The 15083-nt window shown below is 36.7% G+C and overlaps 1 protein-coding gene and 1 long non-coding RNA gene across 2 annotated transcripts; one reads left to right on the top strand and one right to left on the bottom strand.

The window, feature by feature from the left end:
• Nucleotides 1–852: 852 nt before the first annotated feature.
• Nucleotides 853–2547, bottom strand: mago (mago, exon junction complex subunit). Its single transcript, XM_081758384.1, has one exon. The coding sequence runs from the start codon at nt 2135–2137 to the stop codon at nt 1694–1696; it is 444 nt and encodes a 147-aa protein (XP_081614510.1). The 5' UTR covers nt 2138–2547; the 3' UTR covers nt 853–1693.
• A 10684-nt stretch (nt 2548–13231) lies between these two features.
• LOC145685016 (uncharacterized) lies at nt 13232–13931 on the top strand. Its single transcript, XR_014131443.1, has 2 exons — nt 13232–13698; nt 13840–13931. It is a non-coding gene; the product is annotated as an uncharacterized LOC145685016 (long non-coding RNA).
• The last annotated feature ends 1152 nt before the right edge of the window (nt 13932–15083 follow it).

Raw genomic sequence — 15083 nt, forward strand, 5'->3', positions numbered from 1 at the left:
TCAAAGTACTACGGAGTACAGAAGAACTAATTTAATTCAAGTTAGTTAACAACGACTTTTATTGGTCCAAATTAAAGAAATACAACGACTTAATTTGCATATCACAAAGATACGAATTATTTGAGTCTACTTTGGCTCAGACTCATTTATACATAAATAGATATCGAAAATACTTCTCATTTCACTAAATGCCTCTCGTGGGGTCTGTATGACCCTCTCCCCCACACACAAAGTACGGCATTTCGATGTATTTTATCAATAGTAAATATTGAAACAAAACAATATTTAGAATGTTTCTTTGATTGCAATTACATAACAATAATAACTACAAAAAAAAAATCACAAAACAAATATTTATAAACTTACATAAAAAAAAGTTGCTTCTGTAGTATAATCTTTTTGAGTAATGAATGGGGAATTTAGGTCCGAATATAATACGAATAATATGCGGGAGTGAAACGTGATAACCCACAAATGTGTGTTCATCAAGATTTTACAAACACTTACACTTTTACGAACATTTTCGTTTTTTGGTTTAAACCAGTTGGTTTTTTTGAAAAAACCAGCTGGTTTAAACCTTGGTTTAAACCATGGTTTAAACCAGCCAACCCTGTTGAATTGATTTTAAGTTTAACGTCCCGTTCAGCAGCGAGGCTATATGTGACGTGGACCTATTGATTAACGTGGAATCCGAACCACCTGAGCTCCACCGGGAATCGAACCCGGGTCTCCCACGCCAGACGTTGGAGAAGAATACAGTATAGCTAATTCATTCAAAAGAATAAGTTCATTAGAACCAGCTACTTAGGATAAAGACGTTGTTGTATCAGGGTAGTTCCGAAAATAAATGTATTTTTTAAATGAAATGGCTATACTTTATTGTGTTGGCAAAAATACAACTTATTGAATCGACACTTTATAGTGCTCCCTTTTCACGTAAAAATGAACATTTTCAATACATGCGTGTGTCCTAGAGAACCATACTGAGTGGAAGAATATAAACCACATCAGAACGTGACATACATTTTAACCACTACATTCACAAATCAAAGGTATACTTATAATCATTCCAAAATAAAAAATAAATAAATGTTACGAGTTAAACTGAACCTCTTCCCTCCCTCCTCCCCCCAAAAAAAGTTACATCAGCAAATAAACCGGTATCTTCATTGCATTCTATAGCGCAACTACGACGACAAAAAGTTAAATATACCAGCAAGATGATGATCGTTAGTATGCTGCCTTTATCTTATATTATATTTAAAACAAGTCAAACTTAAGATGTGGTGTTGAAAAGAGTGTATTATAAGCAATTCATTCAAATCAAGGAAGTAATCGAGTACTAGTTGTTTTAGACGATATAAGTTTTAATCCTATACGAAAAATATATTGTTCTGAAAATAAAATGGTTGAGTTACATTGTCTTAAAATACTAGTAAATAAACAGAATTAACAGGCAAATAGTATCACCTTTAAAAACACACTCAGGACAGAGCTCCTACAGTTTATTTCCGTGATAGTAATACCATTTCTGTAAACTAAAAAGTAACGCCAATACTCTTGAGTCAATCACTGTTAACCTTCGTTCTTTGCTTATATTTGTATGTCAGGAATCTAAACACGTAATTACAATTTCAATGATAATTTCAAGATACTCCTTAGTTCCAAAATTACTCACTCTGTCCTTTGACACTTAGATTGGCTTGATCTTAAAATGCAACCCAATCAGCGAGAACACTAAACATTTTAAATCTTGTACCAAATAGTAAAAGCACCGCAGGCCTTCTGGATCCCTCGACTGGTTAACATCAACAAGAGAACCAATTTTGGAAGTAGTAAAAGATATATGCTCATCCCCAATAACGATCTCCAATTCCTGTCTTCCAACTCGATCCGGTTGCGGCCAAACTGAGTCATCTTCTTGCATGATTTCTGAATCTTCAATTATTCGCTTCAACTCATCCATTACACACCTATGAACATATGCTTCCTTCCTGATCATAGTGTCGTTCTTGTAGTTGGAGTTGTTAGCATAACGCAACTTGCCATCGGGCCTGAATTCGAACTCCAAAAATTCATGTCCAAACTTGCCTTTATGGCCCACATAATATCGTATATAAAAATCACCAGAACTCATCTCGGTCGTCCTTTAAAGAAGTCAAGGAGGTTACAATTATAGGTCGCACTATCACTTAACAGTTCCACGCTCTATTTCACCGAATTTGTCTTCCTCACAACAACCACATAAATACAAAATAACGATCCAATAATGTGCACAGAATCTGTATTTCACATATGCAATGCCTCCACAAATGTTTTCAGAATAGAAAAGTTCTATATTTTGAAATTACACGTAAACAATCTTCCACTAGCTCAAAACGACTTCAGTGCAACTCGCCGTCCCGCATATATTCAAGTGGTTATTCATTAGCAATTCACTTTCTCAATCTTCTCAGAAACGTTATTCCCAGCAGGCAAATTTACAGACCACATTTCGTACCTGTCATCAGAAAATTGTAAGGACCGCAATGTAGCTGGAGAAAACAACACCACATGCTATAATGATTATCACATAGCTGGAGAAAACAATTCCACATGTTATAATGATTATCACAAACTAAAGAGCACATTTTGTGTTGCGATGAAATAAACTGCCAGGAATGAGGCAATACAGCTGAGATTCTCTAGAAGAAACAAATTTTGATGTAGCCCCTAAAATTTGTTTTTATTTCCCGTCCCGTGAGGAATTTCTCTAAGGCCGCACCTCCATTGCATCCGAATGCGTCTGCGAACGCGAAAGCGAACGCGAACTGCGAATTCATGTGTCTTTACAACATCCGAAGTTTTGTGAATGCGAATCAAGTTGCAATGTTTCTTTCAAACCTTCAATGTGATATATTTTTGCTTTAAAATTCATATCTTAATGTTTTCAGAGCAATAATAATAATAATAATAATAATAATAATAATAATAATAATAATAATAATAATAATAATAATAATAATAATAATAATAATAATAAAATTTCCTTTGTGTGCAAAATAGAGTGAATGTCGCTCCTATTATTATTATGCTTCTGTGGTAACCGCTATCTTCACTTTAAAATAAATTAATTAAATAAAATTAGAGATTGCAAAATCAACCAACTTTCTAAGAAAATTTTCTCCAGGAGTAAAAAACCCATTTTTGCTGTTTCACACATATTAGTGAATAATTACATGTATTCGTAAAATAATTATTTAAGAAACGAAGAGAAAATATAAATTGAATAAAAAGTTGCGGTTCGTGTATTAACTAAATCTTCATATTTTAAACAGAAAACAAAGAAAATTATATATATACATTGCAAACCAAGTTCTTTACTTACATCTACCCATAATTTGTTCACGATTTGTCGTTTTTGATAATCTGGATCAGCTTGGTTCACAATGGAACTTTCTCAAATACACAATTTGTTAAAGCATCAATATCTATTTCCATTTTTAGTTTTATTTTTTTCTCCGCACCTCGCAACGTCGTCTGCTTTCACCCAAAACAAACTTTCTTCTCTCACGTAGCGCTCAATTTCCCTCCAGACGACTCTCCGTTCGCAGGAGTTCGGTCGAACAATCCCAACATGTTGGGATCGTTCGCATTCGCATCTTTTCGTCGGTTTTCGCAATTCGCAGGTCGGAACTAGTCGAGGCACTCCTATTTATTTATACGTGCTGGGAAATTCGCATTCGCATTAGCAATCGCATTCGGAAGCAATGGAGGTGCGGCCTAAAGGTTAGATTCAACCGAACGCTAAATTTGCGATTTAGTTTGCGATTATTCCTATAGCAGTTATCAGTGGTGTATTTACGATTTTGTTTCGGTTGGGGCTTTGCTAACTTTAGTCCTGGAAATGTGAAAATTCTGCAAGATATTTCATTTACTTTAATATAGTATATAAAATTTCGAGAGGGCTTAAGCCCGGAATCCCCCTTAAATACGCCACTGGCGCTAATAATTTTATTCTTTTTTTTTTTTTTTTTAGTTGCAGTGCTGAGCGTAGAATAAAGCGAAGACTGGTACGGAATGTTGCACCTGGAGGAAAATTCTCTGTACAATAACGAAACGCCATAAATGCAAATAATCATTAGAACTGGTATGCCGTATAATTGCAAACTAAATTGTGTATTTCGAGTTTTATTGAAGCAAGGTATTACGTAATGTGTCCTAAGATGACAATTACTGGCCATTGAAAAGTAGTCCATTTAGATAAATACCCGATTTACAGAAAAATAACAAATTTTCGAATAAAGACTTCTTAGGCTATGATATATTTAGCATTAATGCGGTTATATATCGATTAAGAACATAGATAATCTTTATATTAAAGCAAGAAATGTTTTGAAAGACTCATGCCACGGCGTACATCATTTGTATTTTAGTAAGTGATATTTGATACCACATCTTGATTTAGTGAAATAGTTACAATAACGTCAATTTTGCATTTTGGAATCTACTCCGCAAATTTTTGCATCAGCACATTACTAAAAAGAATATTGCGTATTTTGCGTTGTCTTGTGGTAGCAAATTATGCTAAGACTAATACGGAACTAATAGTCCAGGAAAATTAGACAAAAAAAAAAGATCCAACCCGGATATTTTGATAAACAAGCTGAAAATTGGTGGAGATGTTCAGAATGTTATCCTATTCAACTCACTCAAAATTCCCAAATTCACTCAATTCCCAAAAAATCCCGCTTGGGGAAACCGAGATATAACGTCATCAATATGGCAACCAACCGAATTCATCTCTTAAACTTTAAAACGTATATCTACTTTGCATTTTAAGATAGGGACTTCGTTATTGCTTTATTTTGCAGAAAACACATTGAAAATTGTTATTTATAACGGCTACTTGTCTTACATCGGCATTGCTTTCAAATAGAGGACCTCAAAGTAAAAATAAAATAAATTCTTCTTCTGATTTTTGAGATTTAACTGTAAATAACTTGGAAAAGGGTACTACGAGAAAATATGTTCAAGTAATTGCTATTTGCCGCTTCAAGAGATTTACAACGAGTCCACTTACGTTCTTGTATCTCTAACGGAGATATTCAATTTTATGTCCAGCAAGCCGTAATCTCTTATTAAATTTATTGTGACGCTGTAGGGTTAAAGACGAGTCTGTAGGTGTAAAACTTTAGTGAAATATACAAAAAATTAATAAATTTTTGAAACTTGGTAGATAAGACCTTAACCAACATCCGTCAAAAGTCGTGGCAGCTCCAACGTTTGCACCATCCAATATGGCGGCCATTTCTAATATGGCTGCCGCATCTAAAGCTTCATAAATTAGGCCTTGATCCGTTCATTTCGAAAAAACATGTTGAAAGTTGGTGGAAATATCCTGAGAAGTGTTCTAATTAACATACTTAAGGTTCCAAGCATCCATTTTGGGGACAAGCTGCAATTTTGAAAAACTGACGCCATCTTGGCTATTAGCGTTTTGGAGTGTAGCTTTGAAAGTTGAAGTCCGATAAAGCTATTTCTCGGGCAAGTTATAATTTTTAGACGAGATTACATAACTGGAAGGTTAACTTAAAATAAAAGCATAATTTAGTTCTTCTTGTCCACTTAAATTGAATTATGTGCTATGATAGTGAGGTTAAAAGCAAAATTACAAGTTTTTGCAAACATCTTTACAGTAGAATAATTATAATTAAATATGTAGTTTGGATATACTAACTAAAACGGAGTTTACTGAAACTATATATTAGTAATGTCCTAAATTTGAGTCACACCATGACAGCCGAAAAACACACTGATAGTACATAGTATTTTGTTATAGAAATCAGAGCATTCACAACTACTGTTATTCTATAACATTGTTTTAAATATTTACATATTACACCAGCGTCTATTGTTTCATTGTCTATGTAGTTTGAACAATGAATATGTTCGGTTCTTGTATCCGTGGCTGGTTTCAGTATCCACACATATTAGTACAGCGTAGACTACTTCTCAGACAATTCAGTCTCCTTCGCATCCAGATTTACAAGTGTAGATGATAGGTAAGACATTATCTGTTGTTTCGTGTAGCTCGCTTGGGACGGGTTTGTAACAGCCGTTCTTCAGCATCCAACCCCATGTTTCCTTTACGCATTGCTAAACCATCGAAAAGTGAAGGTGGTCTAGCAGCCAGCTCGTACTTTAAGCAACCTGCTAGTTCCACTTCACTCCGTACAACGCACAAAAAACGATAGAAAAGCTGAAAAAATGAAAAATGAAATTTTTGAGTTTTACGTCCCATGATTATGCCGGATAAGCTAAAGGAAACGGTGATGAAGAGAAATGAATGAAACAGTGGAACGAAGAATGTGAGAGGAAACGGAAGAACCCCGAGGAAATCCACTCACGGTGTTTGTAGTAGTATTGGCCCCACTTTGCCTAACTTTTTGGCCCCTGGGTCCCTGCCTCAGGACCCATGGTCCCTGGCCGGGGTCAATGACCTAGGGGTACCTAGGACCACCCCCTAAATTTTGGCAGGGGTACATAGGACCACCCCCCAGGACCCATGGTCCCTGGCCCGTGTCAATGACCTAGGGGTACTTAGGACCACCCCTCTAGATTTTGGCAGGGGTACATAGGACCACCCCTTAAATTTTGGAAATTGCCAAATCTAAAAATTGGGTGTGGTAGCCTAGGACCACAGTATGTACCTCTATCAGTATTGGGTGTCTATGTCGTTCCCTTTTATGAGTAAAAAATTGCCAAAAATTCAAATTTCGGGGGTTTTTGACCTAATTTATCCCCTTTGATGAGGTATTATTATCCTATATGGTTATATGGGCATATACAGGGATTCATTACCTTTCATAAGACATGGGTATATTGGTGCACCCCTTGAAATTTTTGGGAGGTGTACCTTGGCCCACCCCTTCAATTTTTGGAAATTGCCCAATTTAAACATTTTGGTACAATAGTATAGAACCCTAGTATGTATTACTGTAAATTTGGGTGGTCCACTTCGTTCCCTTTTTAGGGGTACAAAATTGCCAAAATTTTAGTACAACCACATGTTTGGGTTTTGGCTCATTTTATTCCCTTGGATGAGGTCCTATTACCTTATATAGTTATATGGGTGTATACAGGTGTTTATTTTCTATTGTAAGACATAGGTACATTTGTGCACCCCTTTAAAAATTTGGCAGGAGTGCCTTGGCCCACCCCTTAAATTTTGGAAATTGACCAATTTAAACATTTGGTATAATAGTATAAAACCCTAATATAGATCACTATAAATTTCGGTGGTCCACTTCGTTCCCTTTTAGGGGTACAAAATTGTCAAAATTTTAGTACAACCACATGTTTGGGTTTTTGGCTCATTTTATTCCCTTGGATGAGGTCCTATTACCTTATATAGTTATATGGGTGTATACAGGTGTTTATTTTCTATTGTAAGACATAGGTACATTTGTGCACCCCGGCAGGAGTGCCTTGGCCCACCCCTTAAATTTTGGAAATTGCCCAATTTAAACATTTGGTATAATAGTATAAAACCCTAATATATATTACTACAAAATTTCGGTGGTCTATCTCGTTTCCTTCCAGGGGTACAAAATTGCCAAAATATAAACGTAAGCAATACGTTGTATCACGTGTTTGGGTTTTGACCTAATTCATTTCCTTGGATGAGATCCTATTACCTTATATGGTTATATGGCCATGTATAGGAGTCCATTCCCTATTATGAAACATGAGTACATATGTGCAACCCCGGGAATGGTACCTTGGCCCGCCCATTAAGTTTTAGAAATTGCCAAATTTAAACATTTGGTATCATAGTACTGGACCCTAATATATATATATATTACTACAAAATTTGGGTGGTCCACCTCGTTCCCTTTTAGGGGGCATTTTGTTCCGCTTTAGGAGTGAACCTTGCAATCGTCCCGAGTTTGATTCTTGGAAATGTTGAGTTTAACGTCCCCGCGAAAACGGTGAGAAATGATAGGACGAAACATGAACTTACTTGACTGAGGATTGAAGCAGTGACCTCATACACTAGAGACAATCGCTGAGCCATCGTACACGTGTGTTGATTACTATGCAATGGTCCCGAGTTTGATTCTTGGTGTTAGTTTCAGGAAATGTTATCGTCCCACTTGAAACGATGATGAGAAATGAGAAAACATCATAAACTTACTTGCTTGCGGATTGAAGCAGAGACCTCACACATCAGAAAAAAAAAACGCTGAGGCACCATGCCAATTTCAGTGCAAGCAATTTTTGCGTATGAAAAAGAACATGAACAGATTATGTTACATTACTACACATTTCTGCTCGTTGTTACGCATAGAAGCTTGTTATTGTGAAATTGCAGAATCTGCTTATACTACATCAGCATTTTTTTCTCAGCTGACGGACTTTTAAAGCTCAACTTTACATTTATGTCAAAGACAGTTTCGTAACATATCGATGAGTGTTACATTTTTTCAATCAAGTTTAAGAAAAATGAATCACATTTTAGATGTGGTAATTTGAATGTCGTAAGAAACTAACGAGTCAACGGTATGATGTCATTATCAAAATTGCGATACTAGATGTCGTAACGATTGATGTGTAAGGAGAAAAAACGTGAATAATGTCACAACCAATCAGATTGCTTCTTACATCACGTTTCGGCTCATGATACATGATGAAAGCTGTGTTTTCATTGGTTCTCCGTGATGTCATTGATTCATTTTCCTCGTTTCTGATTGGCTGATAGTGTTGTCACTTTATAGTTGAACCGTTTCAGACCTAAATAAAATTCTTAATTTCATTTTTGAAGTTCTACTTCCACGAAGATCTTGAATGAACGTAGGTGTACCTCTTGTGTCAGCGTGACTTTACTCCGTTCCTTGAATTTGAGGTAAGTATCAACCGCGTTTTCTTAATATCAATGGAGTGCTTTTGCATAAGGATAACATTGTTATCACTGTTTTTATTTTAACATGAAATATTTAGCAAATGGAAGAATAACTTGACCGGGGATCGAATTAGGAATCCCGCACATTAGAAGTAGGCGCGAGAAAATTGTTGATTTTGGTTTAGCGTCCCTTCAGTAGTGGGGTGCTAGGAATACAGCTTAATGTTGAATTTGAGCGCATACTGGGTGTTGAACCCGGGCCAGAGTTGCGTAACGCTAACCACTTAGCTCAGTTTCTGAAAGTAAACAAAGAAACTACGCACGAATTTGTTCCCTACAACGTGAGACGTGGACTTGCAGTTTAATGTGGGATCTGATCTCCCGCCGAGAAACGAATTCGAGTCTTTCTTGCCTTAGCTCGAGAAAAGCAAGCGCATGAGATTTTGTTTTCGTTTCATGTTCGTCATATGTTTTAAAGTTCAGTGTCAGAGGAAAAATGCTTACTACAATGATTCTTTCAGCACAGTTAGAAAAACAATTTCATTCATTCTTTGTTATCACTACAGAAACTTAGGTCATTTACATGTTAGTCCCGGGTTTGATTTCCAGTATGACGACAATAAAAATTTTAACAGTAAAACTATTTGAGATATGATAATTCTTTTAGGATTAATCGTGTAGTCATTTTGATAACGTAGTGATCTCTGAATTCATTTTTAATTCGTGCTTTTTTTTCTCTCTCGTTTTAGATATTTGTTTTCTTTGCCTATTCCTTTTTTGCTTACCTTACCTTTTTTCCCTATTTGAATATGGCTACTTCTGGCTTTACTGTCTTGCGAGAAATCAATAGACATTATCGGCGTTTTAATCTTGAAGGACGAATGCTGGAAATTCAAATTAATGCTCCGACCAGTGGCACCGATATTGTGGAGTGGGTTCAGGCCTCCTTTCAACAGATGTTGGATTACTTATTGGAAAACGTCGACGAATCATCGATGGTTGGATTATCGATTTTATCCCACGATGAGAAGAACAAGCCATTTTATTTATCTTTCCGGCATGCAAGTAATTTGACACTGGAGACTTTATGGGCTTCCTTTGATCGCATCCTTCAAAGTAACGATAGTTTTCTCATGAACGAACCGTTCATTGTCCATTTTCATCATGTGGATGTGCCCCGTGGATTTGGAAGAATGCGTCGAGGTCTTTTATCAAACGACGAATTATTAAAGTGCAAGAAAGGCATTCTACGAGTAAAAAACACCGACAAGAAATGTTTAGCGTATGCAATTGTGATTGCTATTGGCCTAAAGAAATATAAGGATACGAACAAGAAACTGTACAGACAATATCACAACCAGAGCAAGTGTGTTGTTATTCCAGCCGTACATGAACTTTTGTCCAGATCATCAGTGAATCTAGATCATGGGGGATCCGTGGAAGAATTACGACAATTGCAACGCTACTTGACAAATTATAAACTTACCGTATACACCAGCTTTTCCGGAGAAGATATTCTGTATGAAGGACCGGGTGGCGAAGACAAGATTCCAATCCTATTTAATGTGCATCAATTCACATTATGACATCATCACGTCATTAACAGCCGTTTTTTCTACTAAGTACTATTGTGCTGCATGCCACAAAAAATATGATCATCTTAATAGACACGTCAAGAACTGTTCGGCCATGTGCGAGAAATGTTTGCAGAAACCGCCATGCAGTAAGATCAATACGGAGAAGCAGTGCCTAGAATGCAATCGTGAATTTTATGGTGAAACATGTTATACAAATCATCTAACTGTACCATATCATAAAGGCCAGCCAATATGCAAGATGGTGAAACAGTGTGCCAAATGTCTACGCATTTATTCGTTTGTCCATACAGGGGAAAGAAAACATGATTGTAGAGATTATTTTTGTAATGTGTGCCGTAAACACGTTACGTCTACCCACCAATGCTACATGAAGCCTGATACGACTCAATTAAAACCTGGAGTTCCATCAGTGTTACATGCCAAGAAAGCTATGATTGTCTTCTATGATATCGAAGCCACACAGGATACTTTCTTCGATGAAGACACGTTCATTCATAAGCCCAATTTACTGGTGGCCCAACAAGTATGTTACAACTGTGTTCAAGATGAAGATATACATCATCCGTGTGAAGTTTGTGGACAGCGAGAACATATTTTTCAAGATGATCCGATCAATGCCTTTCTTGCGTATTTACGTCAACCAAGACCCAACATCAAACTTATTGTATCTTTGGCACATAACTGTAAGGGATATGATGGTCATTTTATTCTTAAATCTTTAGTGGAAGAACATGAATTGAAACCTACTTTGATCTTGAACGGAGCAAAAATTTTAAGCATGAAAGTGAATCACTTATCGTTTATTGACTCCTTAAATTTCATGCCAATGGCTTTAAGTAAATTATCCAAGGCATTTCATTTACCAGCGACCAAAGGATATTTTCCACACTTTTTTAATACTGCTGCAAATCAAACGTATGTGGGAAAATTACCGGACATCCATTAATATGGTGCAGATGAAATGAAAGTGGATGAACGAGAAAAATTCATGACATGGTATAACGAACACCAGAACGATACGTTTATTTTCCAAAAAGAATTGGTGAACTATTGTATCCAGGACGTCAACGTACTTCGATTGGCTTGTATATCTTTCATGACCACTTTTGAACAAGAAACTCACGTCAATCCTTTCCTGGAGGCTATCACTTTGGCGAGTGCGTGCAATTTAGTATTTCGACGAAATTTCTTAAAACCTAATACTATTAGCATTCTCCCTGCACGTGGATACCGTCACAGAAACAATCAGTCACGGATTGCTTTGCAGTGGCTTGCCTACATGGAGGAAAAAGAGGGTCATTCAATTCAACATGCTGCGAGAGGAAAAGAAGTTTATGTTGCTGGTTTTCATCTGGACGGTTACTACAAAGATCCTGACACTAAAGAGAAACACGTGTATGAATTTGAAGGGTGCAGATTCCACGGCTGTCCTCTATGTGTCCCTACAGGCCGTGATCAACCCATTTATGAGAACTCCGAAGAAACAATGAACTATCGCTACGAGAGAACACAGCGTAAAATGAAGTTATTACGATCCATGGGATATAAAGTACATGAAATGTGGGAATGTGAATTTCGTCAAGTGTTAAAATCCAATCCAGCATTGGCCTCTTCTTTAAGCACACATCCTTATACTAATAAGACACCATTAAATCCAAGAGACAGCTTCTATGGTGGCCGTGTTAATGCCATTAAATTGTACCACGTCGCAAATGAAAATGAAGGCGAAGAAATAAAATTCTTGGATATCGTCTCCCTGTATCCTTATGTGAATAAATGTGGACGGTATCCAATAGGGCATCCACGAATATATCTACAGGGAGATCCAGAAATGCCCGACATTCAAACTGTCAACGGATTGGTCAAGTTGAAGATCTTGCCTAGCAGAAATGTGTTTCATCCAGTGCTGCCATTTCGTTCAAATAAGAAGTTGTTGTTTCCACTTTGTGCTGCCTGTGCCACAGCATTAAATCAAGATTCTGAATGTACACATTCGGACAGTGAACGAAGCCTAACAGGAACATGGGTGTCCTATGAAATTCAAAAAGCCATTGAACTTGGGTATCAAGTCATTGAAATTTACGAAATTTGGGATTACGACATCACCGTATATGATCCAGAAACCAAGACTGGCGGATTATTCAGCGAATACATTAACACATTTTTGAAATCTAAGCTGGAAGCTTCTGGATGGCCTGCCAATTGCGTCACCGAAGAAGAAAAGCAGCAGTATATTCAAGTGGTACAACAACGGGAAGGCATAACTTTAGATGCAGCAAATATAATGACAAATTCAGCACGTCGTAGTCTTGCAAAACTCTGTTTGAATGCCTTCTGGGGACGACTCGCTATAAGAGACAATTTCAGCCAAACGACCATCATTAACGACCCCAAAGAACTGTATCAGAAATTAACTGCTCCAGATATAAAAGTCAACCAAATTTTACCTGTTAACGATTCGATGTTATACCTTTATTGGCAGTATGAAGATGATGTTCCAGTACAAAATCACAATGCTAATGTTGTCCTTGGGGCATTTACAACGTGTCAAGCTCGTCTGGAACTCTACAAATATTTAGAACTGCTGCAAGAAAGAGTACTATATTTCGATACAGATTCCGTAATATTCACGCAGCGACCATCACAGCCCACAATAGAACCAGAAGTATTTCTTGGTTCAATGTCAAATGAACTGGAATCAATTGGACCAAAAGCATACATTAAAAAATTCGTGTCTGGTGGCCCAAAACAGTACGCCTTGGAAATCTACAACCCCGACACGAAATCAACCAGTTATGTATGCAAAATTCGTGGATTCACACTCAATTATACTGCAAGTCTAAAGCTAAATTTTAACAGTCTGGAGCAAATGATCATAAATCAATCGAGTGAAAAAATCTCCATTAGCACGCCGCACAAAATTTACAGAACCCACGATCATCATCTTGTCACAAAACCTGAAGAAAAGAAGTACAGTTTCAACTATAAAAAACGCCGATTAATACCAGACACATACGAGACATTGCCCTATGGGTATAAAAAAGCCAGAACAGAATAACAGCCATATTTTTCCCTAATCCCACCAACATCACCTCCCAAAGACGGGGCAAAGAATCAACGCAACACGGGACATGCTTCAACGAGGCCACAGCGGAAACAAAAACTCAGATGACATCACCTTGCAGAAACCCGTGGAGAAAAAAAAAAGGAATTCAGGTACGTCACATTTGCGTTTCTTTTCTCACCTCACTCTCTCTTGATCAGTTAGTTCGATGTTAATAATCTGTTTTTCTTCTTTCACAGGAAACAAAATAAATATTACCATGTATATTCATATGTTTTATTTTCTCTTTACAGAATTTGTACCCGTCACGGACACGTCTTCCTTTGAAGAAAAAGAAATTCTGTATTCTACTTCACATGCTAAAAATAAATGTACAAAAACATGATTCTGTGTTTTTATTTCACATCCTAAAATCAAATTCTTTTTCCTGTACTGCGATTTCAATTTCTTTTTCTGAATCAGTTTACCGGTAAAATAAATCAATGTTTTGCGGGAAAAAAAAATCAAACTAAATTTTTGTTTCAGAAAATTTTTAGTGTACGAAAAAAAAACTGATTCAGAAAATTTTTGTGTACGAAAAAAAAATGTTTTCAGAAAAAATTTTTGTGTACGAAAACAAAATTCTTTCAGAAATTTTTTGTGTGTACAAAACAAAAACTGTTTCAGAAAAATTTTTATGTACAAACAAAATTCTGTTTCAGAAAAATTTTTATGTACAAACAAAATTCTGTTTCAGAAAAATTTTTGTGTGCAAAACAAAAATCAGTTTTCGTCACGAAACTGCTCCGACTAAATGAATCGATTCATTCTGATAGTGTTGGCAACACTGGAAAAATTTCGGTAAGTATCGCTCAGGCACTGAGTTACAGCGAACACAACTAGATTCGAACCAGCAACCTTACATGTCTGATTCATCTCTAAATACAGCCAACTAAACAATAAGATTATGTGTATACGTCAATGCTTTGCACTGAGTCAACAAGGTTTTCTTCAAGGTCAAAGTTGCACACGAAGTAAAAAGATGACAACGCAGATCTTCTATCTTTCTATATGAAACATAAACCTAGTATAAACTGCTCGCACTGAAATGTGTAATGTAACATAATCTGCTCGTCTTCTTTTCATACGCGAAACTGTTCGCACTGAATGGAGTACGGCGGCTCAGCGCTTCAATCCACAACGAAGTAAGTTCATGTTTCCTCCTATCATTTTTTCATCATCGTTTCAAGGGGACGTTAAACTCAACATTTCTTAAACTAACACAAAAATCGAACTCGGGACCATGACATAGTAATCAACAAACTGAACTTCTCAATGGGCCATGGTGACTCAGCTCTTATTTCTGATGTGTGAGATCTCTGCTTCAATCCGCAAGCAAGTAAGTTTATGATGTTTTCTCATTTCTCATCATCGTTTCAAGTGGGACGATAACATTTCCTGAAACTAACACCAAGAATCAAACTCGGGACCATTGCATAGTAATCAACACACGTGTACGATGGCTCAGCGATTGTCTCTAGTGTATGAGGTCACTGCT

Source organism: Thermobia domestica, chromosome 5 (genome assembly GCF_964235325.1).
Source record: "Thermobia domestica chromosome 5, izTheDome1.hap1.1, whole genome shotgun sequence".
NCBI classification, from domain to species: Eukaryota; Metazoa; Arthropoda; class Insecta; order Zygentoma; family Lepismatidae; genus Thermobia; species Thermobia domestica.